This window comes from Equus caballus, chromosome 5, assembly GCF_041296265.1.
Source record: "Equus caballus isolate H_3958 breed thoroughbred chromosome 5, TB-T2T, whole genome shotgun sequence".
Classification (NCBI taxonomy): Eukaryota; Metazoa; Chordata; class Mammalia; order Perissodactyla; family Equidae; genus Equus; species Equus caballus.
This window is the reverse complement of record NC_091688.1, coordinates 25,865,346-25,887,768: the sequence shown is the minus strand read 5'-3', so window position 1 is coordinate 25,887,768 and position 22,423 is coordinate 25,865,346. Positions and strand designations below refer to the sequence as shown.

The 22,423-nt window shown below is 50.4% G+C and overlaps 2 protein-coding genes across 8 annotated transcripts in view; one reads left to right on the top strand and one right to left on the bottom strand.

Moving 5' to 3' along the window:
- Window positions 1-13,414, top strand: part of CAMK1G (calcium/calmodulin dependent protein kinase IG) — a 29,729-nt gene extending 16,315 nt beyond the window's left edge. For all 4 annotated transcript variants that reach the window (XM_001490285.7, XM_070266766.1, XM_070266767.1 and 1 more), the window contains exons 4-13: window positions 2,496-2,570; window positions 4,804-4,942; window positions 5,857-5,980; window positions 7,346-7,421; window positions 8,459-8,571; window positions 9,335-9,413; window positions 10,931-11,018; window positions 11,240-11,664; window positions 12,226-12,353; window positions 12,519-13,414. In XM_001490285.7, the coding sequence (XP_001490335.3) occupies window positions 2,496-2,570; window positions 4,804-4,942; window positions 5,857-5,980; window positions 7,346-7,421; window positions 8,459-8,571; window positions 9,335-9,413; window positions 10,931-11,018; window positions 11,240-11,664; window positions 12,226-12,316 (1,210 nt within the window). In that variant the 3' untranslated portion in view covers window positions 12,317-12,353; window positions 12,519-13,414. The remainder of the gene's footprint in view (window positions 1-2,495; window positions 2,571-4,803; window positions 4,943-5,856; window positions 5,981-7,345; window positions 7,422-8,458; window positions 8,572-9,334; window positions 9,414-10,930; window positions 11,019-11,239; window positions 11,665-12,225; window positions 12,354-12,518) is intronic.
- A 967-nt stretch (window positions 13,415-14,381) lies between these two features.
- The window catches only part of LAMB3 (laminin subunit beta 3), a 39,764-nt gene continuing 31,722 nt past the window's right edge, over window positions 14,382-22,423 (bottom strand). For all 4 annotated transcript variants that reach the window (XM_070266763.1, XM_023640784.2, XM_070266765.1 and 1 more), the window contains 5 exons: window positions 20,014-20,221; window positions 19,450-19,591; window positions 18,873-19,049; window positions 17,955-18,108; window positions 14,382-14,892 (listed from right to left, as the gene is read on the bottom strand). In XM_070266763.1, the coding sequence (XP_070122864.1) occupies window positions 14,756-14,892; window positions 17,955-18,108; window positions 18,873-19,049; window positions 19,450-19,591; window positions 20,014-20,221 (818 nt within the window). In that variant the 3' untranslated portion in view covers window positions 14,382-14,755. The remainder of the gene's footprint in view (window positions 14,893-17,954; window positions 18,109-18,872; window positions 19,050-19,449; window positions 19,592-20,013; window positions 20,222-22,423) is intronic.

Genomic DNA, 22,423 nt, shown 5'->3' with positions numbered 1-22,423 from the left:
AAGGAACAAAAGTCAGTTGAGGGCCCATACGAGGAAGAATCAATAATGAAGGAAGATTTGGAAATTAGCCTCAGTTTATACCAGGGCAATTGCAGGTTCAGCACCCCAACCATCATGATAGAGGCTACACTAACAAATCATCGGACGGTTACGGCAGGTCTCATATAACAAACCCTTGTAGACCTCTTACATGTGCCAAAACTGTGTTAGGCATCAGCGCCACCAGAATGAGGCTGACAAAATTCCTTACCCTCAGGCTCACATTTTCTGGGCAGAAACAAAGCTGCTCGTAACAAATTCTAATCCAGTTGAATGTGAGCCACACTAACAGAAGGCAGGGTTTGGAGCAGACGTTTATTCTGCCTACATGTGTGTTTTCATGAGTATCGATTATTAAGTACATTTTCAAAGAAGAGGGTCCTTGAATTTTGTGGAGGCGGGAGGAGCAGTGCAGAAAAGGAATTCAGGCTGAGAGTAGCATAAACTTTGACATAGACTCATGGAAGTGCAAGGGATGTTGGGGAAGAGTTAGTACTGGAAACCCCTTAACCTAGAGTGAGTACCACCAAGGGACAGGAGATGAAACAACGATCGGCGGGACCTCATTATAAAGGGTCTTGGATGTCATGATCAAGAGTGTTGACTTTATTCATGGACAGAGAAAAGTCATCAAAGGGTCTTACAGAAGGAATCACATGATCAGGTTTATATTTTAGAGTCATCCCTCTTACGCATGGTGAGTATGGACTGGAGGATGCCAGCCTACAGGATGGGAGACCAGTCACAAGACTTTCTCAATAATCTAGGCAAGGGATGAGGATACAAGCAAAGGTAGTGGTGGGATCATGTGGTGGCAAGGAGACTGCATTCAAGAGACATTTCAAAGAGAGAAGTGATTGGGTTTGGGGTTGGCTGATAAGAATGTAAAAGAGAAAAGCATTAAAAATGGCCCTGAGATTGAATGATTAAGTGCACAGTAATATCATTGCTTGGGATAGAGAACAAAAAGGATATGTAGGCTTGGAAGGAGGAAATAGAAAAAAAAATTGATTAGACATATTGAATATAAATATCCACCTATCTCTACATGGAGGTGTCTGGGAGGATGTTGGAGATACAGGTCTGGGCTCCAGAGAGATCAGAGCAGAGAGAGACTGTAGACTCAGAGAGAACAAAGACTATGCTGGTCTTTCTTATCATTGCTTTGTATCATCAATCCCTAACAGCATAGGTGCTCAATAAATATTTGTTCACTGAGTGAATCAATGATAAATTAGTGTTAGCATTGTCAACTTATAAGCGTAATTGAATCCATTGTGTAACCACCGCAAGAGGTCTATATTTTAGAAATATCTTAAAGATGATAGCTGCTATTGATTATGTGTTTGCTATTCCCCAGGCACTGTACTAAGCATTTGACATGCAATACCTTTTTAGTCCTGATATAATCCTAGAAGAGAGATGTACCTTGTAGACAAGGAAAGTAAAGCTTAGAAGATTTGGGTAAGCCAGCCGAAGTTTAGTAAGTGCCTAAGACGGATCTGAACTCAGACCCAACTGAAGTCAAGTCTAAGGTCTTAACCCCTGTGCTGCACAGCCATGAGTAAAACGTCTTAGAAATTGTCTTCCGGCACAGGATGTGCAGAATTGCTGCCTTCGAAACCAAGGCCCCAGTTAATATGATCGTTCTGCTTGCCTCACCCTCTGAGGAATCCCAGGCAGAGAAAATCAAGAGCCAGGTTTCCCAACTGCATCGCTATTGACATTTTAGACCAGAGAATTCTTTGTTGGGTTGGGGCTATCCTGTGCCTTGCAGGATGTTTAGCAACATTCCTGCCTCTACCCACTAGATGCCAATATCACTTCCCCCCTCCTCAGTCGTGACAAAAATGTCTCTAGATATTGTCAAATGTCCCCTGAGGGACAAAATAGCGCCTGGTTGAGAATCACTGGTCTAAGGCATCCCACAGAACTGACCCCCAGAACGGGCATCTGCCCTGCTTCTCACAGTATCCTGGAACAATAGTTTTGCAACACTTCCTCCATGATTACTCAGGAGGAGGCTTAGTTAACTTGAATCCCTCCTGCTGCAGTCGACTTTCTTCATGTGATGCTTCTGAAGGAGATCTGGGTACCCATTTTATAGAATAACCTAGTTTGGGGCGCTCCCTTAGCCTTCCTCGGTTCTTTTAGCTCTCCTCTTGGGTAAAGTTTAAAGAGATTCCTAAAGTAACAATGAAATGTTTGTTCCCTAAAGGCAAGATAATCACTTATCCATTCAAAAATAGAGATGGAACGCCACTCTGGAAATCTTTCCTCTGGGATTTCTTCGTGACTGCCTACTTATTAGGAAGGCTTCACAAGGACGTGATCTTCCTAAACATTGTCACCAAAAGTCTCTAACAGAAATAAAAGTCCAGCTGGGCTGGGTCTGCAAGCTTTGTCTGGACAACCTAAGCCACATACCTTTCACCATGACTTTTACTTTTCCCCAGGATCAAGCATGAAAACATCGTGACCCTGGAGGACATCTACGAGAGCACCACCCACTACTACCTGGTCATGCAGCTGTAAGTGAAGGTGACCCGCTTCCTCCACAGACGTCTCGTGGGGCCTGGGAGGCCTAGAGGAGGCTGGTCGGTAGTGAGGGAAGGATGGTGATTAAAAGACAAAATCAGGAATTAGTTCACGAGGCTCTGAAATGCCAAGAGTTCTTTGAGGCTCAGTGTGCCTCTGGTCGTAGACATGTTCTGTGTGGGCCAACGGGTAAAACCAGGGCTGATTATTGAGTCGGTACATTCCAGTTTAGCCTCACCAGTTGTTAAAATATTTCCCACCAGCCAGCAATTAGCTGGAACTCCAACCCATCTATCCTCCCCTGCTGCCCCAGCCCCTCCTCGCAGACTTTTTGGACCTCTCCACAAACCTATAGCTGAAGGGGTAATGCCTGGCATAGCAGGGGCCTCCAGAATCCTTCTCTGGCACCATGACTTGAGCCCATTTTGACCAGTCTGTCCATGTCCATCAAACTGGATATTAAAAGTTTTAACCTCACTCCAGGGTAAAATTACTGTGGGAATAGAAGCCATAGATAGATAAGTTTCAATTCAATATAGAGAAAGACTTTCTCAAAAGGGAGCCACCCAAAGTTAAAACAGGCTGTGATTGTGTATGTCCATCTGTGGGACAGAAATGGTACCTCATTATGAAGATTTCTGCATCATTGTCATATATAGAGGAGAGTTCTGCCTGAGAGTCTGCTGTAGGGGTTGGTCAGTGCTCCTGAGGACTCAGTCTTGGGCTCAGAGACACTTCTATTTATAAAGTAGACACACACACACACACACACACACACTCATCATTCTGCAATTTCAGTGTAGCTGGATGCAGTGCTTTGACTGACAGGCTGATTCCTCAGAAATTTTAATGAGCTAACTCAGACCTAAGCAGCCTATTAACTCCTAGGCTTGCCTGAGGCCCAGTGACTAGAGGTAGCAATCATGGGAGTGAGGTTGGGGGTGCCCAGAGCTGCACTAACAAATGAGCAGGGACCATGTGGCACCTTAATGAGGCCAAGTCAACAGAATTAGCACATAGTCATTCAGACAGCTAAGGGGAAACAGGGAACTGGGCGGATTTAGATGTCATTGAAGAGCCACCAAGCCTACCAGAGGGCCAGCTCCAGGGCCCAGGCTACTCCTAGTCAGGAATTTGTAGTTGTGTACAAAGAGTATCTTTCTCATGGGCCTGCAGCCCCTATAGCAGAGCCCAAGACAGAGATGCAAGACAGAAACGAAAGGAGTAAGGTGTGTGCATTCTGTTGGGAGAAGTCTATGCCCTCATAACTATATGATCCTGTCATGTGTGCCTATCCACATCCGATGTCATGGAACAGTGGGAAGGGAGGATGGACGGTGAGAGGGTTGGAAACTCTGGCTCATGGTTGAAGTAGTCTGGGATGTTTATCCCAGAGGAGGCCTCAGGAAAGCATTTCACTGTCTGCACATACTTTAAAAGATTCATGTGAAAGGATGGTATTCTTGTTCTGTGTGGCACTAATGGGCGGAATTGATATCTGCTGATAGAAACAGTTGAGTGCCATCAAAATATATAAAAATATTGAGAAAGTGACAAAAGATAGAATAGTCTGTCTTAGGAGGTAGGGCGTTCCCCACCACTGAGATGTTCCAGTACTGACCAGAAACTTCTTGGCAAAAATTGTGTAGGTGGCATTCAAGAGTTGAGGGCTGGACTTGATCTTAAAGCTCCCCTGAGTCCTAAGATACCATGTCATTTGAGCCTCAAAACACCACCAGAGCTCCACCCCATAATTCCAGCTTGAGGTAGCCCAATTTTCCAAAATGAGGAAAGAAATCATGGCTTAAGCAGTTACTCTCTTTGCACACCCTCTCTTGCCTACTTTGCCTGACTCCAGTTTCACCTCTCCTTTTCATCATGGCTTCCTGTGTCCTAGGCCAGGAAAGAAAGCAGCTAAGAAATAAGTCCACAATAAGGGATTATCAGCTCCTTGCTAGACCCTATCCAGGAGCATTTTGCATTTTAAAGGAAGTTTCCAGGGAGAGGTTAATTGTGGCCCAAAGAAATGACTCACTAATGACATCATTCAAACACCCAAAGGAGGGGTTCTAAAATTGGGGTGGTCCTCCTTGCATCCCTCGAATAATGGTCTGTGGGCACCTGCCTGTTCCACCGCAGCTGTGAGCCCCTGGCTACAGAACAAACACATTCATGTCCCTTTGACATGAACTAACAACTGGATGCCTGTCTTTGCCCTGTGCCCAGTGTTTCTGGTGGGGAGCTCTTTGACCGGATCCTGGAGCGGGGTGTCTACACAGAGAAGGATGCCAGCCTGGTGATCCAGCAGGTCTTGTCAGCAGTGAAATACCTCCACGAGAATGGCATCGTCCACAGAGACTTAAAGGTGCCCAGGCGGGAGTCCTTGGTGGGAAACAAAGAATGACCCTTTAGGAAGCTGCATGGGTCTTGGGCAGTCTAAGCTCTGTAAAATGAGAGGGTTGGATGAATAGAATAAGGCCCCTTCTGCCCTCAGATTCCTTAAACAAATCTTGGTTGACTGAAGAATCATTGTTAATTTGTACCCAAGCCTTTTCGTGAACTTTTCGCTAGGCCTCACTCTATTAGGATACCAAAATCAACCATATGTTTCTTGAACCCAGCCATAGTCAAAATCAAGCGTAATAAATACTTACTGAGGATCAACATTGCAGCAGGCATGTGCCAGACTTTAGAGAGATCAGAGACAATGAACTAAGGGTTAATTCCTCAAAAAACAAACAATCTCAGAGCCGGCCCTGGGACCAAGCAGTTAAGTTCGCACACTCCGCTTTGGTGGCCTAGGACTTCGCTGCTTCGGGTCCTGGGTGCAGACATGGCACCACTCATCAGGCCATGCTGAGGCGGTGTCCCACATAGCACAACCAGAGGCACTCACAACTGGAATATACAACTATGTGCTGGGCAGCTTTGGGGAGAAGAAAAAAAAAAGATTGGCAACAGATGTTAGCGCAGGTGCCAATCTGCAAACAAACAAAGAGTCTTGGGGTAGTTGGGGATGAGGAAAGGAAGGGATTAGGACATTGATGGCTACAAAGCTGAGCAAAGTCAGGACCATAAGCAGAATACAGAATGCTGAAGTGCAGGGCATGAGGGTGCAGGTAGGAAGAAGGAGGGAGGAATAGGGGGAGATGAGCTTGGCCTTGAAGTCAGGAGCCCAGGCTGCAGCTTCCTAAGAAATTACACACTGGGGGGATGGAAAGAAATGTGTGTTTCAGGTGATTATGTCCTATACTACGTGATATTTCTCTTCTCCCACAGCCTGAAAACCTGCTGTACCTTACTCCTGAAGAGAATTCTAAGATCATGATCACAGACTTTGGTCTGTCTAAGATGGAGCAGAGTGGTGTCATGTCCACCGCCTGCGGGACCCCAGGCTACGTGGGTGAGTCTGGGAGCAGGAAGGAGGTTGACCAGTTGGCTATGTTCAACCACATGGATATTATTCACAGAGAAGAGGGGTTGTGGGGAGACAGGGTTCAACTTCAGGGGCCATCCAGGTAAAGCATTCACTTATGAGGTTTAGGGCCAGCCAATCCATCTGTCTCTGGAACTACCCCTACTGCTCCCAAACCCTACATCTTTGAGACAGCCTGCAAATGAGCCCTTCCTACAGCCCCTGCCTTTACTTTGTCTCTCACTTTTGCAGACAGACTTCCTGCCTTTGTCTTCCAGCTAGACCAGGGGCAGAGACAAAATCACAAACCCAGCGATCATTATATTGTTGGCAGGTTGACCACTAGCCCCCCTTTCCTTTCTCCTCCTCTAGAGGAGACCTCAGACTCCCACTTATTGGTATCCTGGAGGTATAGTGTTGAGTTTGAATCTGAGGAACCCAGATGTGGGCCCTCAAATATATATCCAAGGAAACATCCTAGGACACTGGCAGAAATGGGCCTCCCAAAAAGTAAGAGCAGGCAAGTTACCAGGTGAGAGCATTCCTGAGATCCATGGGGGGAAAGCCAAAACTCAGAGCACCCATTCCTGCGCCTTCCTTCTTAGCCTGTCATCACCTGGTTGGGGATGGGAAGTGGGAAGCAGAACCCTGACTGAATAGAGGGAATCTGTTCTCTCCCCAAACAGAGGTGAGTCACTTACCATCAGGGATTGAGTCCCACTGGGTCCAAAGCACTGGTATCTGCAGTAAATACAGAAGGTAGCTCTCTACTGCCTCAAAGCCCCCAGTGAGAGGAAGACATGACTCATTCCCTCATGGAGTTACCCATCTGATAGGGCAGACTAAGCCCTGTCATCAGAAGGTACCAGAGACTGATGGGACAGGTCCCGCCTGCCCTCTGGGAGTTCCTCCCTTACCGAGGAGACGCAGTGCCTGCCTTCAGGGAGATCCCAGTCTAGTGGGAGAGAGACAGTCCTTACTTTGCAGACTTCCCCGTCTGAAGGGAGACACACAGTTCCTGCCCTGGGGATCCCCCAACTGAGTGGGGAGACACAGCCCCTGCCTTCAGAGAGTACTCAGTCCGATGAGATGGGGGAAACATAGCCCCAGAGATCCCCAGTCTGATGGGGGAGTCATAGGCCCTGTCATGGACCTTCCAGTCTGATGGAGGAAGATTTAGTCTGATAGGAGAGACACAGTCCCTGCACTAGGGGAGTTTTCAGTCTTATAGAAGAAACACCATCCCAGGGGCTGCCCTAATCCTCTTCTCTAAGCCTCTTCCTGGCCTTTGGCCCTCACCCCTCAACCCTCTCCTCTTGCCCCAGCCCTGACTCTGCCTTTGGTTTGCTGCAGCTCCAGAAGTATTAGCCCAGAAACCCTACAGCAAGGCTGTGGATTGCTGGTCCATTGGCGTCATCACTTACATATTGTGAGTAAAAGCTGGCCTTGGTTCAGTTCCTAAGAGTCTCAGAGCCTGTTCACCCGTTTTTCTCCCCTCGCCTGTCTCAGCTCCTCAAGCAGCAGCCACCTCCAAAGCATGTGCAGGTACACGTGCATACACATACACACACGCTGACTCATGCCCACAGCTCCAAAGGTTCCTGTCCCGATCTCCATCAGGTTATAAAAACAGAGTTCAGTGCGAACCCCCTGTTCAGCACCCTCTTCCTGCACCCCCACCCCCATTTACTATATATAAATGTGTTCAGCCCTGCTCTAAATGAGCAAGGAAAAAGCAAGAGGCCATGCCAAGCTTGAAGCCAAGTGTGCACGATGTTCGCATCTCAGCCTGTGGTGATGTCAGCTCGAGGCACCTCGATGGCCTGGGTGGACCTGGCCATTGCTCCTCTCCACACATCCTCAGGCTCTCTTCTCCAAACCCACTCATCACCCTTTCCCACCATCCCTCCTTACCTATAGCAAACTTTGCTCTGAGGAAAATAACCTGCTATTAGTCATTTACCCCTCAGCGTGGATTCAGTTCTCTATTTCCTCAGCTTATATTGAATAATTACTCTCATTCATTTATTTACTCAACAAATATTCATTGACTTTCTACTCTGTGCTAATCACTGGTTTAGGTACTAAAGAATAAAGAGCAAAAGAGCCTAAAATATCCCTCATGAAACTTACATTCAAGTGGACATCCTATCATCCTTCTTAAAGATATTTTATACAATGTCTAAGAGTCAGGGGAAGTACAAGGAGACGTGGTGAGGGTTTTGGGGGAATAATATACAAAGGGACCTTGCAGGACTGCCTGTCCCTAGCTTTGGCTCTCGCATAGACATTCAATGGGACCTGCATCATTTCTGAATCAGAGGCAGATCCATGTCCTGGTCACACTGCTGGTCAGGGACCCTGCTGCCTGCCTGTGTATGTGGTAGAAGGCTGGGCGGACGGGAGAGGCTGGCCCAGAGTTGATGGGGTTGTTCAGTAGCATACCTCCTTCCTGTTCCACTGCAGGTTGTGTGGGTATCCTCCTTTCTATGAAGAAACTGAGTCTAAGCTTTTTGAGAAGATCAAGGAGGGCTACTATGAGTTTGAGTCTCCATTCTGGGATGACATTTCGGAGTCAGGTAAGGCCAGTGCAGTTGAAGGACAAGATAACAGCCTCAAGGCAGAGATTGCCAAGAGAAAAGAGCTTAACAAAGGATGACAGTCCTGGCTCTTGAAAATCCCTGGGGAATCTTACAGAACAGGCTGCCAAGGAAAGTGGAGAAATCTTCATCTGGTTCAAAGAACAAATAAATTCTTTGCATCTAAGTTTCATGCTTTTGTTTTCCTGGAGGCAGAGCCACAGCATGCCTGGTGAAAGGGAGGGAGGGAGGTAGTTTAGACCAGGAGCCAGAAGGGCAGAGCCAGGCACAGGGAAGTGTTCCAGGCAGGAGTGGCAAAACCAAGGCCACATTTTGCCTTTTACAAGACCGAGGGCATGCAGTGTCTGTGTGTGAGAGGACAGTCATTAAATGTTGTTGGGTCCATTAAGCGGAGATCAGAGCTGGAAAAAGCTAGCAATTACATGTGAGCCCCAGTGCGGGTTCTGGCCCCTGAATCGGTGCAAATGTACACCCACGTGGCGTGCACGCATGCTGGTGCCTCGTGACAAGAGACGTATCTGCAGTGCTGTGTGGGTGAGGCTGCACAGACCCTGTCTTTGGTGGTTTATGGTGGGTTGTTGTTAGGTGGTTTGAATTTTTTTCCTCTTTTAAGACTCTTAAAATTGCCTCTTTGGAAGATTAGCTAAAGATGCATTCTCTGCCACCCACCAGCCCGGAAGTGAATTTCCATCAGTCGTGAAATCTGGTCCTTAGTTGTTGTGTCTTTGATTGCTTCCCTTAGCCAAGGATTTTATTTGCCACTTGCTGGAGAAGGACCCAAACGTGCGGTACACCTGTGAGAAGGCCTTGAGGCACCCCTGGTGAGTGAGGAATGGGGTGGGCTCTAGACCCTAGCCTTGTGGCTCCCAAAAACCCATGCTGACTCGTTCACATTGCATGTCCCTGGAATCTGCTTGCCCTGAGCTGTTTACTGTTGCGACATCCAAGGAGCAGAGCAGTGTTCATCAGGTCCAGCTGGAGATGCAAACAGCATTTAATCGAGCAAGTTTGGGTGGCAGCTTGGTAGTCCAGTCAAGTGCAGGGGGCAGACACAGCCAGGCACTGTCACCCAGCACTAGGGTGCAATACTCAAGGGACACCCAGGAATAGGCAACTCTGTTCTGTTCTTCAGAGCGTCTGTGGTCAAAACTTGCTCTGTATGAAGTGATTTGAGAATGATCATAAAGCAACCAATTGGTAAAGTAGTTAAATAAAAATCTTCAAATTATTCTCTTTTTCATGCTACAGCCCTGCTCAAGAATTTACAATAGCTCCCCACTCCCTACCATAGCAAGCCTCGATTCCTTTGTCTTTCCAGGTTTTCCCCAATCTGGCCTGATCCTTTATCTCCAACTTCATTTCCCAGGATTCCCAACACACCTTCTCTAGTGCAGAAAGGCCTAAAGCTATACTTGTCTCCATGCTCACCCCCACCCCATATTCCAAGCTCTTTCCAAACACAACTTGGGTCACACCATTTTCATCACCTAGAATGCCCTGCCTCTTGCCTTGCATGTAGCATCCTTCAGGATCCAGAGCAGCCTCCGTGCTTCACTGCAGCCCTGGCTCCTGCAGTCCAGACAGACCATCCCATCTCTATCAATTACCCAGCTTACCGTGAATTACGCTAGCTCAGGACATGAAACAAGGCTCCACATCCACACTGAAAGCCCCTAGAGGGGGCCCACCTCTGTTACTCTTCTGGGTCCCTAAGTGCCTAGCAAGGACTGCGCGCATGGCAAGCGTGTGAGGAATACAGAGATGGGTAAATGAGAGGCTAGGGGGACAGGAAGATGGCAGCCTGTATCGGTGGCCTCACTGAAGAAGGCTTCTGGGAGGAAGTGGATACTCAGCAAAGTTTTGAGCTAAAGGATGGTGACAACCCAAGCGGCCTCTGATGCAGGGGTCGGTAAATGTTTGTGTAGAAAGCCAGATAGTAAATATTTTGGGCTTTGCTGGACATACCGTCTCTGTGGCAACTACTCAACTCTGCCATTGTAGCACGGAAGCAGCCATAGCTGGTACCCAGATGAATGGGCGTGTCTGTGTCCCCATAAGACCTTATTTACAAAAACAGGCAACGGGTAGATTGGGCTGACTGGCAGCAGTTTGTTGACCCTGCCCTAAAGCAAGTTGTTCATTTTGCCAAAGCATAGGCCCCCTGTGACCTGCCCAGGGGACAGAGGAGCCTTGGTTCCAGCCCTTTCCTATAGTGGGCTGCCCATCTCCTGGGGTTCTCCACTAGGCTTAACCTGGACCTGCGTGTAGAACCCCCGCCCAGTCCCTGGCTGAGTTCCCATAGCCACCCACTAGCTAGGAGTCCCCTCTGCATCCACAGGATTGACGGAAATACAGCTCTCCATCGGGACATCTACCCGTCAGTCAGCCTCCAGATCCAGAAGAACTTTGCCAAGAGCAAGTGGAGGGTAAGTTGTCCTCTTGGGGAGGTGGGTGGGCTGGGGCTGGGGCAGGGGCTGGTGTAGGGACTTCCCTTGGAGCCTCCCAGCAGACACTGGAGCTCCATGGACCCTCTCTGAAATGAGAAGTGGCACATGGGTTTCAAGAGGCCAGAGGGCAAAGAGAAAGCTTGAGCCTCATGGGCCTCTGAGGGTGGAGAGAGCCAGAGGCTGGTCTTGTGTCTCCTTAGCAAGCCTTCAACGCAGCAGCCGTGGTGCACCACATGAGGAAGCTGCACATGAACCTGCACAGCCCGGGCGTCCGGCCAGAGGTGGAGAACAGGCCACCCGTCCCTCAAGCCTCAGAGGCTTTGAGACCCAGCTCCCCTGAGATCACCATCACCGAGGCACCCGCCCTGGACCAGAGCGTGGCACTCCCTGCCCTGACCCGGCTGCCCTGCAAGCACAGCCCCAGGCCCACTGCCCCCGGGGGCAGGTCCCTCAACTGCCTAGTCAATGGCTCCCTCCGCATCAGCAGCAGCCTGGTGCCCATGCGGCAGGGGCCCCTGGCCATCGGGCCCTGCGGCTGCTGCTCCAGCTGCCTGAGCATTGGGAGCAAAGGGAAGTCCTCCTACTGCTCCGAGCCCACGCTCCTTAAAAAGGCCAACAAAAAACAGTAAGTATTTTCAGCCAAAGTCAGAGGTCTAGCCATGCTCAGCCTGGGTCTGAAAGAACTCGGGCAACGGGGCTGAAAGAAATTGACCAAAGGGCCTCTCCTGCTCAGATGCTCTGTAGGGTTGGAAGAGCTCTGGATGGGCCATCAAGGGAAATGCTTTCAGTCCTGTCCCTACCACTCCCTAGCTGTGTGGCCATTAAGTCCATCACTGTTTCTGTTTCTAGTTTGCTCATCTGTAAAATGGGTTGATTGAATTATATTTACCTGCTCAGGCTGCCTCATAAAGGTACTGTAAAAGTTGAGTGAAGCAAAAGAGATTATAAATGCCCACAGGAAACTGGGTGCATGTGAATGGTGAGCACTGACCTTGAGTTTCCAGGGCCGCTGTGTTCTGGGGGCAGGAACAGGACTTAGTTGTCTTATTAGACTTTTCTGCAAGGGCTTGTTCTTTCTGAACCTCACAGAGGGAGGGCTGAGTGGATGCCACAGGCACAGAGAACCCTCCCAGCTCCTCTTCCTTCCTCAAAGACTTCATAGCCTGTTGCTTCATTTCCTTCCCAGGAACTTCAAATCAGAGGTCATGGTGCCAGTCAAAGCCAGTGGCAGCTCCCACTGCCGGGCGGGGCAGACTGGAGTCTGTCTCATTATGTGATCCCTGGAGCCCGGCCCTGTGTCACTACAATTTTCAGGTGAGGGGACCAGAGGCAGGGGGGCCAGGGTGGGCGGCACAGGGGTGGGGGGGAAGGAGAGCTTCTGTCCCAGAAGGAAAGCCCCATCCAGAGTCTGAATGACAGGGTCTGAGGGGTGCCAGAGGTGGAAGCCTCACCCCTACCCTGAACCTCTTTCCTCTGCAGGAGAGATGTTCAACTCTTCTCTGTCCTTCCAAACCTGGAGTCTACCCTGCAGTGGGAGGAAGGGGGGCAAGCAGAGCAGGGCCTGGCAGGAGCGGTTTCGGATCGGAAGCAGCACACTGCTGCCGCCTGGGGCAGACCCTCAGAGAAGGCCCAGGAGTGAGCCCCAAGATGCACAGGCGTCATTGAAGCCGCGGGCAGGAGGAGCAGCGTCCGCCGGCTTCCAGGTCTCCCTGACCTGCCTGCTCTGTGCCCCCACACCCTACGTGCCGTGGCTCTGTGCAGTGTACGTAGATAGCTCTTGCCTGGGTCTGTGTTGTTTGTCGTGAAAAGCTTACGGGCTGGCCAGGCTGCCTCACTTTCTCCGAGCAAAGCCATATGGAGCATCTACCCAGACTCCCTGTTCAGCACACTCTCGCTCCTGCCTCTCAAGCCTTTGTCCTCATGGCCAGAATGGGCTCATTAATGCAGTTGCCCGCCCACCTGCACGAATGACAGGCAGCTCCATGGTCTACCTGTGAGCCCTCAAAGTCCAAATCCTTAACTCCAGCATTAGCTCCCAACCACGCCAAGACCCCGCCAGCCTACTCGCAACATACTTCTGGACCACCTCCCTCCCTCCCCAGTCCAAAGGCCTCCAAGATGAAAAAGAAAGAAATCCATGACTAAGTACTATGAGGAATTATGATCCTGGCCAGATGCCCTCCACACACACACCCAATTAAATTGGAAGTTGACTATTTTAATTTCAACCAATAATTCTAATCCTGCTTCTGCTCTGCCTTTTTCTCCATGAAAATCAGGCACAATATTCCTGTCCCTCCCCAGTTTTCTCGCCCCCCAGCCCCTCCAGCTTCATGCTCAGTGTTGTGCTCAATAAATGGACATATTTTTCTCTATGAGGCTTCGTTTGGTGCTTCTCAACCTCAGAAGCAGCTCAGGGACTCCTGAGCCTGTGTGGAGTAGAAAGTGTATGGAGAGCTGAGGTCAGGGAGAATCAAGGTGTGGTCGTAGCTGACATGGATGGGGAGCACGGTGTGCCAAGCACCTAGTGACATGAGTTCCTTATACTGATTCATTTACTCCTCAGAACAACCCCTTGGGGTCGGCTCCATGGGAGCCCAGGCAGTCTGGCTCCAGCATCCATTCTCCTAATGACTGTATTAGATGAACAAGAATCTGAGGCCCAGCTCTGCCCTGCCACGTCTGTGACCACGGGGAAGTTACTGAGCCTTTTGTGCCTTGGTTGCCTTACCTGTCAAATGGGAACAACAGCACCCCCTATTTCACAAGGTGATGCAGATGATGTGTCTAGCACACCACTCAATAAATAATTAATATGATTAATAACGATCAAGAAGTTAATGGAGACAAAATGCCTAGCAGTACCTGGGCCATGGTTAGCACACAGGTGTTCATGCCATTCCCATATTTGCCCCCCATACACATCCACACACACATATATATCTGTTTACAACTTCTCTTTGAGATCCCAAGAGGCACAGACTCTAGTCTCGCTGCTGCCTCTAGGAGCTGTGTGAATTTGGACACCTTACTTTCCTTCTCTGGATGTCTATTTCCTCATCCGTAAATAGAAACTGGATCACTGTTCAAAGATGAAAATGGCTCCTCTGGTCTATCAAGGATGGAATGCATTGGGTCCCGGGGGCAAAGGGGTCCAGTGTGCCCGAGTCTGGGTGACAAGCAAGCTGGACTGAGCAGAGTGGGGCAGCCTATGCATCATACACCACCAGGCCTTACGCTTGAGCAGAGGAGAACCCAGGAACCCCAAATGAGAGATAGAAAAGAGGGGCAAAGCTTTCCTTAATGGGGAGAGAGACCATTTTCCCTCTTTGAACCTCCAGGTTTCTTTCCAAAGATTTTATTGGACTTTTCATTTGTACATCACTTTCTGTGAAGTTTTTGTGTTGGTCCAGGATTCAGCCTCACTGGAGGATGAAGGGTGAGGACACTGCCCAGCCAAGCTCCCTCCACTTGAGAGCTGCTAGTCACAGTGACATGGCCCACCTCTACGATCTCTGTCCCTTGGATGTAGTGGTCCCATCTGCTCAGGCTCAGCTGCAGCCCAGAGTAATCTTAATAGCTGCACACCAGGGGTGGTCCAGGTGGTCCTGGAGGTTGCATAAAAGTCTCCTCGAGCTGGAAAGTATTCAAACCCCATCTGCCCTCCCCCCCCCCACCCCCAGAAGCAAAGAGGGCAGCGGCTGGAAGCTGGAGCATCACTTGCAAGTGGCATAGTAGAGCACACGCCCGTTAATGTAGTCACGGATCTGCTCCACGCGCTTCTCCAGCCCTGTCAGGTCCGCCGAGCGAAGCATGATGGCCTGGCTCCCCCGCTGCAGCTCTGACTCCATGTCTGCAGGCAGATGGAACAGCAGAGGGAGGAGGAGGAGCTGGTGAGACACCCAGAGACTCCCAACCCTTCCTTCTCCTCCCACCCACCTGGAGGCAGCACCTGCAGGAGCAATCACCTCTAGGGGAGGCTGGCCTCCAAGGCAGCTCTCTCCAGCCTCATGCCTCCCCAGCCCCAGCCCACTCTTAGAAAAATGTGGCCAGACCCAGGGAACCCTCACCCCAATTAGACACCTGACCCCACCCTTGTCCTCTGCTCTAGGCTCTCAGTTATCCCAGACTGAGAAGGGAGGACACTAGCACCAAGATTAGCAACCCACTGCTGTTGGACCCAGAGAGCTGCCATCCCACCAATGATCCTTAAGTGGGCACCACGGCAAAAGAGCTGGTGGGTGACCAGAATTCCTCCCCACTCTCCCTCCCAAAATGCTACTCCAGATACATCTAGTCCTCCCCCTCCAGTCCACTCTGCAAACCACCACTAGATGTGTGTGGAGGGTTGGAAAGACTCTGAAGTGATCAAGTCCAGCCTGTGCCTCCTGTCACCCTAGACAGGAGGCCCCTCCACCGCATTCATGAGAGCTGGCACCCAGCCTCAGCCTGAACTTTTCCAGCAATAGGGAGGAGAGCACTGCGCCCCAAGGCTCCAACTTGAGGCAGCTCTAGTTGTTAGAAATTTCTTCTCATTAAACCAGAATTTGACCCCTTCTTGCTTCCACTGGAGTGTCCCAGATCTGTCTCCTGGGGGTTTCTGTTTCTGTTGTTAGTGCAGTCGAATCAACTGTGACTCCTAGTGATCCCATGTACAGCAGAGGGGACTCCTGCCTGGTCTTTTTGTGCCATCCTCCCACCTTCTAGTGCTGTATCAGACAATGCTCCACTGCCATTCACAGGATTTTCATGGCCAATTTTTTTGCAAGTGGGTGGCCATGTTCTTCTTCCCAGTATGTCTAGTCTGGAAGCTCCACTAAAACCTGTCCACCATGGGTGACCCTGCTGGAATTTGACATACCAGTAGCATAGCTTTCAGCATCACAGCTGCCCACAGCTGCCAAATGACAACCAACAGATGGGTGGTGTGATTCTCTAAGTGGAAACGAACCCAGCCACGGTGGTGAGCGCACCGAATCTTAACCACTGGACCACCAGCACCGGCTCTCCTGGGGGTGTAGGAATATATTTGCCCTCCCACATGGCAGTCCTTCAAACATCTGAGACTCATCTTTTCCAAATTAAGCCTCCCTAGTTCCTTCATCCATTCCTCATCTGACATAATTATCAAGCCCTTCCCTACCTCCCAACCCTGGTCAACCTCCCTCCGAATGTGTGCAGGTCTGTCAATATTCCTTCTGCAGATATAGTAGCCACCACTGAACACCACTGCCCAGGTGGTATCCTATCAGCAGCGTGTAACAGGGTTATTAGCGGGCTGCATTCAGCCAGTGGGCACTCACATGGACCTATGGGCTGATAAAACACTGAAATTTTAACAACTGCTATTCTGTTCCCTGGTCCCAACCCCCAGAAGCCCCCTGTGCATGATATTCCCTATAATCCTGCAAATAAAGGTTAATTCCTGCAAGCAAGTAAATACTTGTTCCAGTGCTACAACCTGGGCCTTTTCTGGTTGGTAGATGCATGACACACCAGTTACTAAATATTTTTCATATCATCCCTGAGCCATTACTGAGCCTTATTTTGTCTGCTTTGGATTTATTGGCTCTTTTGGCAGTGGCAAGACACTGATGACTTATATCAAGCTAACAGTTACTCAAAACTCTTGGGTCTTTTTCAGGTGAGTGACAACTCATATGTGCTTATCACTTACCAGTTGCAAAGCGTTTTCAGTTATATCAGCCACTAAGAAGCCAGGCCTCACTTGAGCTGTACTTGTGAGTTTAGGTCCAGACAACGCCAGAGTGGGAGATAATTTTTCTCCTTATTTAATTTCATCCTGCTAGTTTCAGCCCATCCTTTTAGATTTCTGAGATTGCCTTACAATACTGGTTCTGTTATCTAGCGTATTAACTATTTGTCGTCCATAGATTTGATAAGCAAATTCTTTATCTTCATATAAAACATTGATGGGCAAGTCCAGGGCATACACTGACCCAGCCTCTGGATACGTCCATCTAGGTCAGCTCCTCTTGCCTTACCCTTCAGCTGTGACTGCCCATAGTCTCATATTTACTCACTGTCTTCTCCATAGTGTCCACCTGGCTTACCAAACAGATTTTTGTCAAAAGCTTTCTCTAAAATTCAGAGAAACTCTGGTTGTGGCATTCACTAGGCACACAAATGCAATGACCCCATCATCACATCCTAGAGATTGAGCCTGGTTCCTGGAAATCTCTGTTCTCCTTTCAGGGGAACCTCAGCACTCTTTCAAAATCTCCTCTCATTATGTCTCTGCCGTATTCAAAACACTTGGGTGGTTTCTTACTGCCTCTGGGGCTGGGTCTACCCTCCTCATCCTGGCATCAAGGCCAAACACCTAGACCCAGACACACTGACCCCATGCTACTCCTCTCTGACCTGTTCTGGTCCTCGTCAACCCTCCTTTCCTGCTGGATGGTCCTGCTCCCATCCTCAGAACATGCCTTCTTCCTTCCCACCCACCCTGTCTTGATGTCCCTCCTCTTCCTCACAGCCTCTCCCAGGCCGACACATCCTTCCAAGTCCACCTCAAATTTTATCTTGTCTGAACATTACCTTCACTGAACATTTCCCTCTGTCAATTTATCCTCTGAACACCTAGAGCTCTTATTATTTGGGTTCCTATCACAGCCCTCCTTGTGCTGTTAAATATAGCTTCAAGAATCTTATGGGCAATAGGAAATATGGCCCCATCTGGATTGCATGCTTCTTGAGGGCAGGCCAAGTCTTGGGAACATCTCTGCACTCCCCACAGCCCCATCATTGTGTCTCGTACTTACTAGGTGCTCAGGAAATCCTGACTGATCTCATTCCCTTAGCACTGCTAGCTCCAATAAGAGTGGGCCTCAGAAGCCCTGGTTGGTCCCAGCCTTTAAGGATGCCCTGCAGTCCTCAGGACCATTCTCTCACCTTTCATCCTGTCCATCATCTCCATGGTCTCCCCGAACAGTTCCTCTGCCTCCGTCTTGACGCTCAGGATCCGGCTGCCCTGCTCTCCCAGCATGGGGCTCCGACCCAACCGGTCCTTCAGCTCAGCATACTTTTGCTTTATTCTGTCAAATCCCTGAAAAAGGTAGAACAGTCTCAGTCTCATCATCATCGCCATTGAAAGTCCTAAAGACCTTTGGCTAAAGAACTTGACATCACTTGAACCAACACAAGGAGATAAGGTACCTCCTAATATTCCCAACGGGTTGGTTTTACCTAAAAAAACCCATGGGCCACAAACTATATCTTAAACTTCCTCTGTATTTCCTTCCCTCCATCTGCAGGTCCTGTCATCTCCCACCTCACTTCCAGCACGGTGCCAGGCACATACTTGTCACTTAACATGTACACTTGGCAGCATGGCCATTGTATAGCGACTGCAAGTGCTAAAGTTCCTGGCACACTAGAGACATTGAGAGTGGCTCTTTGAGCTTCTCTCTGATCTAATTCTGACAGTGATGGGGCTCTGGTTAGGCTAAGTCAAGAGTGTCTGTCTGGGCTGGGTAGCCACAACAGGGCACAAGCTCTGGATCAGGCGTCAAGAGACCTGCTTTGAAGACGAGCTTTGGGCCTGGACAAAGTTATCACCTCATCTGTAAAAGGAGGGATATTGGACCAGATCATTTCCAACATCCCTGAACCAGCTACGCCAAAGGCATATTGAGGTAGAATTCAGATGTCTAGCCAGGTTTGGGTTAATCCTGAAGCCCCTTCTGGTTATCCTAGGAGATCTGCTATTCTCATTGCTTTTGAGCAATCTTATGAAGTGTACAAAGTCCTCTCCCACTCAGGAACCCCTCATGACTGCACTTCCTCAGGCTGACTCTGCCCTCCCTGTACCTCCTGGGCACTCAGTGCCCGCTCACTGGCGTCCTCCGCGAGCTGCTGGGCCTGGGCTGCCTGCGCCCGCTGCTGCCTGGCCAGGCGGCGGAGCGTCTCCATTCGTGCTCGGAAGTCACCCAGCTGCTCCATCATGCCAGTCACCAGTCTTTCCGCTGGTCCCAGTACCTGCTGAACCTTTGTGGAGAGAGAGACACCTGGGATCTGTGGTGGGTCTCATAGGCAGTGGCCTTCGTTGTTCTTTTCTCCATCTCTTCAGGCAGCTAAAATTCTCAACAAGCAGGACATCACCATTGCCCTCCCAATCCCCTATCTGTCCTCTGGCATCCACTCCTCCTCCTTTTCCAGCTCAGCTGACCCCACCCCCACTGCAGCTCAGAGCCCGCCCCTGCCGGCTGCACTGGCCACAAGACCAGAAAACCAAAGGCTCAAAGTCAGGCCCAGGGCTTGTAACCCTCTTTCATTAGGTCCCCAGCTCAGTTTCCTTCCAGGTCACTTTCTGGCATCTTCTATGTCTTATGCCTGAATCCGTCTGTTCATTCCCAAATATGGGGGGAAGGAAGCCATAACACCTCACCTCCGTAACCCTGTCCTGGATAAGCCGGAGGGAGCGGCTGGTGCCTTGCATGGTGTCCTGAGCTTCCTGCAGAGCCACCGTGCCATGCCGCAGGTTCCCTACCACGTCCTCCACCTGGCCCTCCACTGCATGGGCGCGGCTCCTGGGGCCAGGGGAGCAGAAGGGAGAGGGGAGAGAATGAGCGAACAGTGAAGGAATAGTGTGGATCCCTCCCTCGCCAGTCCCAGAGAACATCCTTCCCAGCCAAGACAAAAAGGGGAGCATTTACTCAGTAGCCCTTCCACCCCAGGACCCCACTGAGCAGACGTGATGAATGTGTTATGTCTGAGACACGCTTTGGGCACAGTTTCCAATGTGGAAGACCAGGCCATGCCAAGTTAAGTTCACCCTGGATGCTGTGTATCACTTTCCATCCCTCACCATAGTAAGCACCCGTCCTGTCTCCCAGCCCCCCTGTACCCTTCTGACTTGCAGAAGTTCTTCTCTCGCTTCCAGCAACAGAACTGGGGAGCCATACACCAGCCCAATCCAATCGGGGCAGAAGTTCAAGGCCTCGAGCCATACCTGGCCTGCTCGGCCTCAGCCTGGAGCCTGCGCGCCCGAGCAATGTCCTGCTTGGTCTGGGACAGCACCAGGTCCACGTTGGGGAGCCTGGCTGCAATGGCCTGGATCTCATTCATCTTCTGCAGGACTGTGACAGAGTCTGTGGGCAGCCACAGGGCCAGCACGGCCTCGCTGACCTCCTGGATGGTGGCTGCGTCAGTGTCAGGGTCTGGAAGATAGCTGTCCATCAGATCGAGGGAGCCCAGCTACCCCTACCCAAGATCAGAGCAGCACCCATGAGAAGCACCCACTGTGGCATCTCCACCCCGGCTGCCCAAGGAGCTGCCGTTCCCTCTTGGGCACATTCAGGCGCCCATTCTCTGAGAATTTCTGGGAATGCTGTGGGAGGATGATTGTCGGCACAGCTGTGGCAACTAAGTGGCGCCACAGGAAGCTGCAGGCTGGGGAGAAGGAGGTGGTGCCAGACAGCTGGTACCGAACAATGCCTGGAGCACAAGCATCATCAGCCCTAAACTGGGAAGAGTCCAGGAACTGGAACCACTTCCTTGGCAACAAGACCCCTTCCGTGTGCCCCTCCTCAGGCCAGAATGCTCATTTTTGCAAAGGCAGATGAAGATTATCAGGTCTTGGTTCAAGTGTCCCCTTCTCAGGGAGGCCAGCCCTGGCCATCCAACCTAGAATCACAACCTCCGCCCTATACCAACACTTCTCATCTTCCTGCTCTGCTTTCTCTTTCTCCCTAGCATCCCATTGCCCCCCACATGCCGACGCTTAGCTCGTTTATCTGGTTTTGTGTCTGTTACAAACTCCATGAAGGCAGGGACTGGGTTTTGTTCACAGCTACCTCCCCAGCCACCAGCACTGTGCCTGGCACATGGAGGCACTCCGTGTTTGTAGAGTGAATAAATGATTGAAAGGGCTCCAGATCCAGGCCTCCCCTTTACTCTTCAAGCAACCTGGGGCAAGTCAAAGGGTTGCTCTGAGCTCAGTTTCCTGATCTGTGAAATGAGAATAACGATCCCCAACCTGAAGGGATGAATTGAAACAATTAATTAGCAAGAATTCTACAAACCACCTCCGGGTGAGAGAGTAAGGTCAGAAGCGCAGAGACCGCATCTCCTGCCCACCTCTCCTCATTCACTTCTGTGGCTTCCACTGGTACTGCTATGGTAGGAAGGGGGCGCCCACCCACCCAGACAGTTTGCCCTGGGGTTCTCTGCAATCAGGTTTTCTCTCCAGCTTCCTACACAGGTCCCAGCCCCAATCCCCTCCCCCTGCCAGGAGGAGGGACATTCTTGGAAGACGGCAGCTATGCCTAGTCCACTGCTGTGTCCCTTCAGAGCCAGAGCAGCACCCTGCAGGAGCCCAAGGCCTAATTGTGGTCGAGTTTAACCAAATGGACTTACCCCCAACTACAAGCTTCCATGAGGACCTCCCCACAAAGACTGCCACCCTCTCATCTAACTCAGTGTCCGACTCACAAAACAAGGCTTTATATGCACCTTCCCCAGAGAGCCTCCCACCGCGAGCGCACTGCCGTGTGCAGCTCTGGCCCTGCCTTTGCCCCGCGTCACGTCAGCGGCGCCCATGGGCTCGGTCTGCCTTGAACTCAGTTTCATGGGCTCCCGAGTCTCCGGGTGGGCTCAGCAAACTTTCACTGCTCTGAACAGCAGCATGCAGGCAACTGAGACTGAAAATCAGATGAGACTGGATCCCTGTCCTCATGGAGCTCGAAATCAAGTGGGACAGACAGGCACATCACCAACCCTGAGTGACAGGGGTAACACAGGGTGCTAGAACGGACTGTGGAGGGCACGTAAGCCAGTCTGACAGGTCCAGGGAGGCTCCCTGGAGATGGGGTCCTTAGAGGATTCTTAGAGGATGAGTAGGAACTAGCTAGGTTGGCAGAGGTGGGGCAGGAGAGACAATCCAGGGAGAGGAAAAATATCAGCAAAAGCCCGGAAGCATGTGTGTGTGTGTGTGCACACCCGTGTGTGTCTGTCTCATGGGGCAATAATTAGAGTGTGGACTAGGGAGTGAGATAAATCCTCCCTGCACTCCCTCGAAGCTGGACTCCCTTAGGCAGGTTACTTAACCTCTCTGTGCCTAGAGTCCTCCCCTGCAAAGTGGTAGGCAGTCAGGATTAGATAATGTAATACACATGAAGCATGTAGACAGTGCCTGGCACTTAGTTTAACTCAACAAACCTGAATTATTATTTTCGTCAGTTCCACTTGAAGACCTGGGAAAGATGACGCCTCCCCGTTCCTCCAAGGCCTTCCACTCTCCCCCCCACGCTGTGAGCCTGCGAGCCAACAGTAGCTAGGGCATGCATCTCCCACACCAGGACCATGGAGACTAGAACCCACTGCTATGGAGACTGAATTGTCCCGGGTCCCTCCCAGGGGCC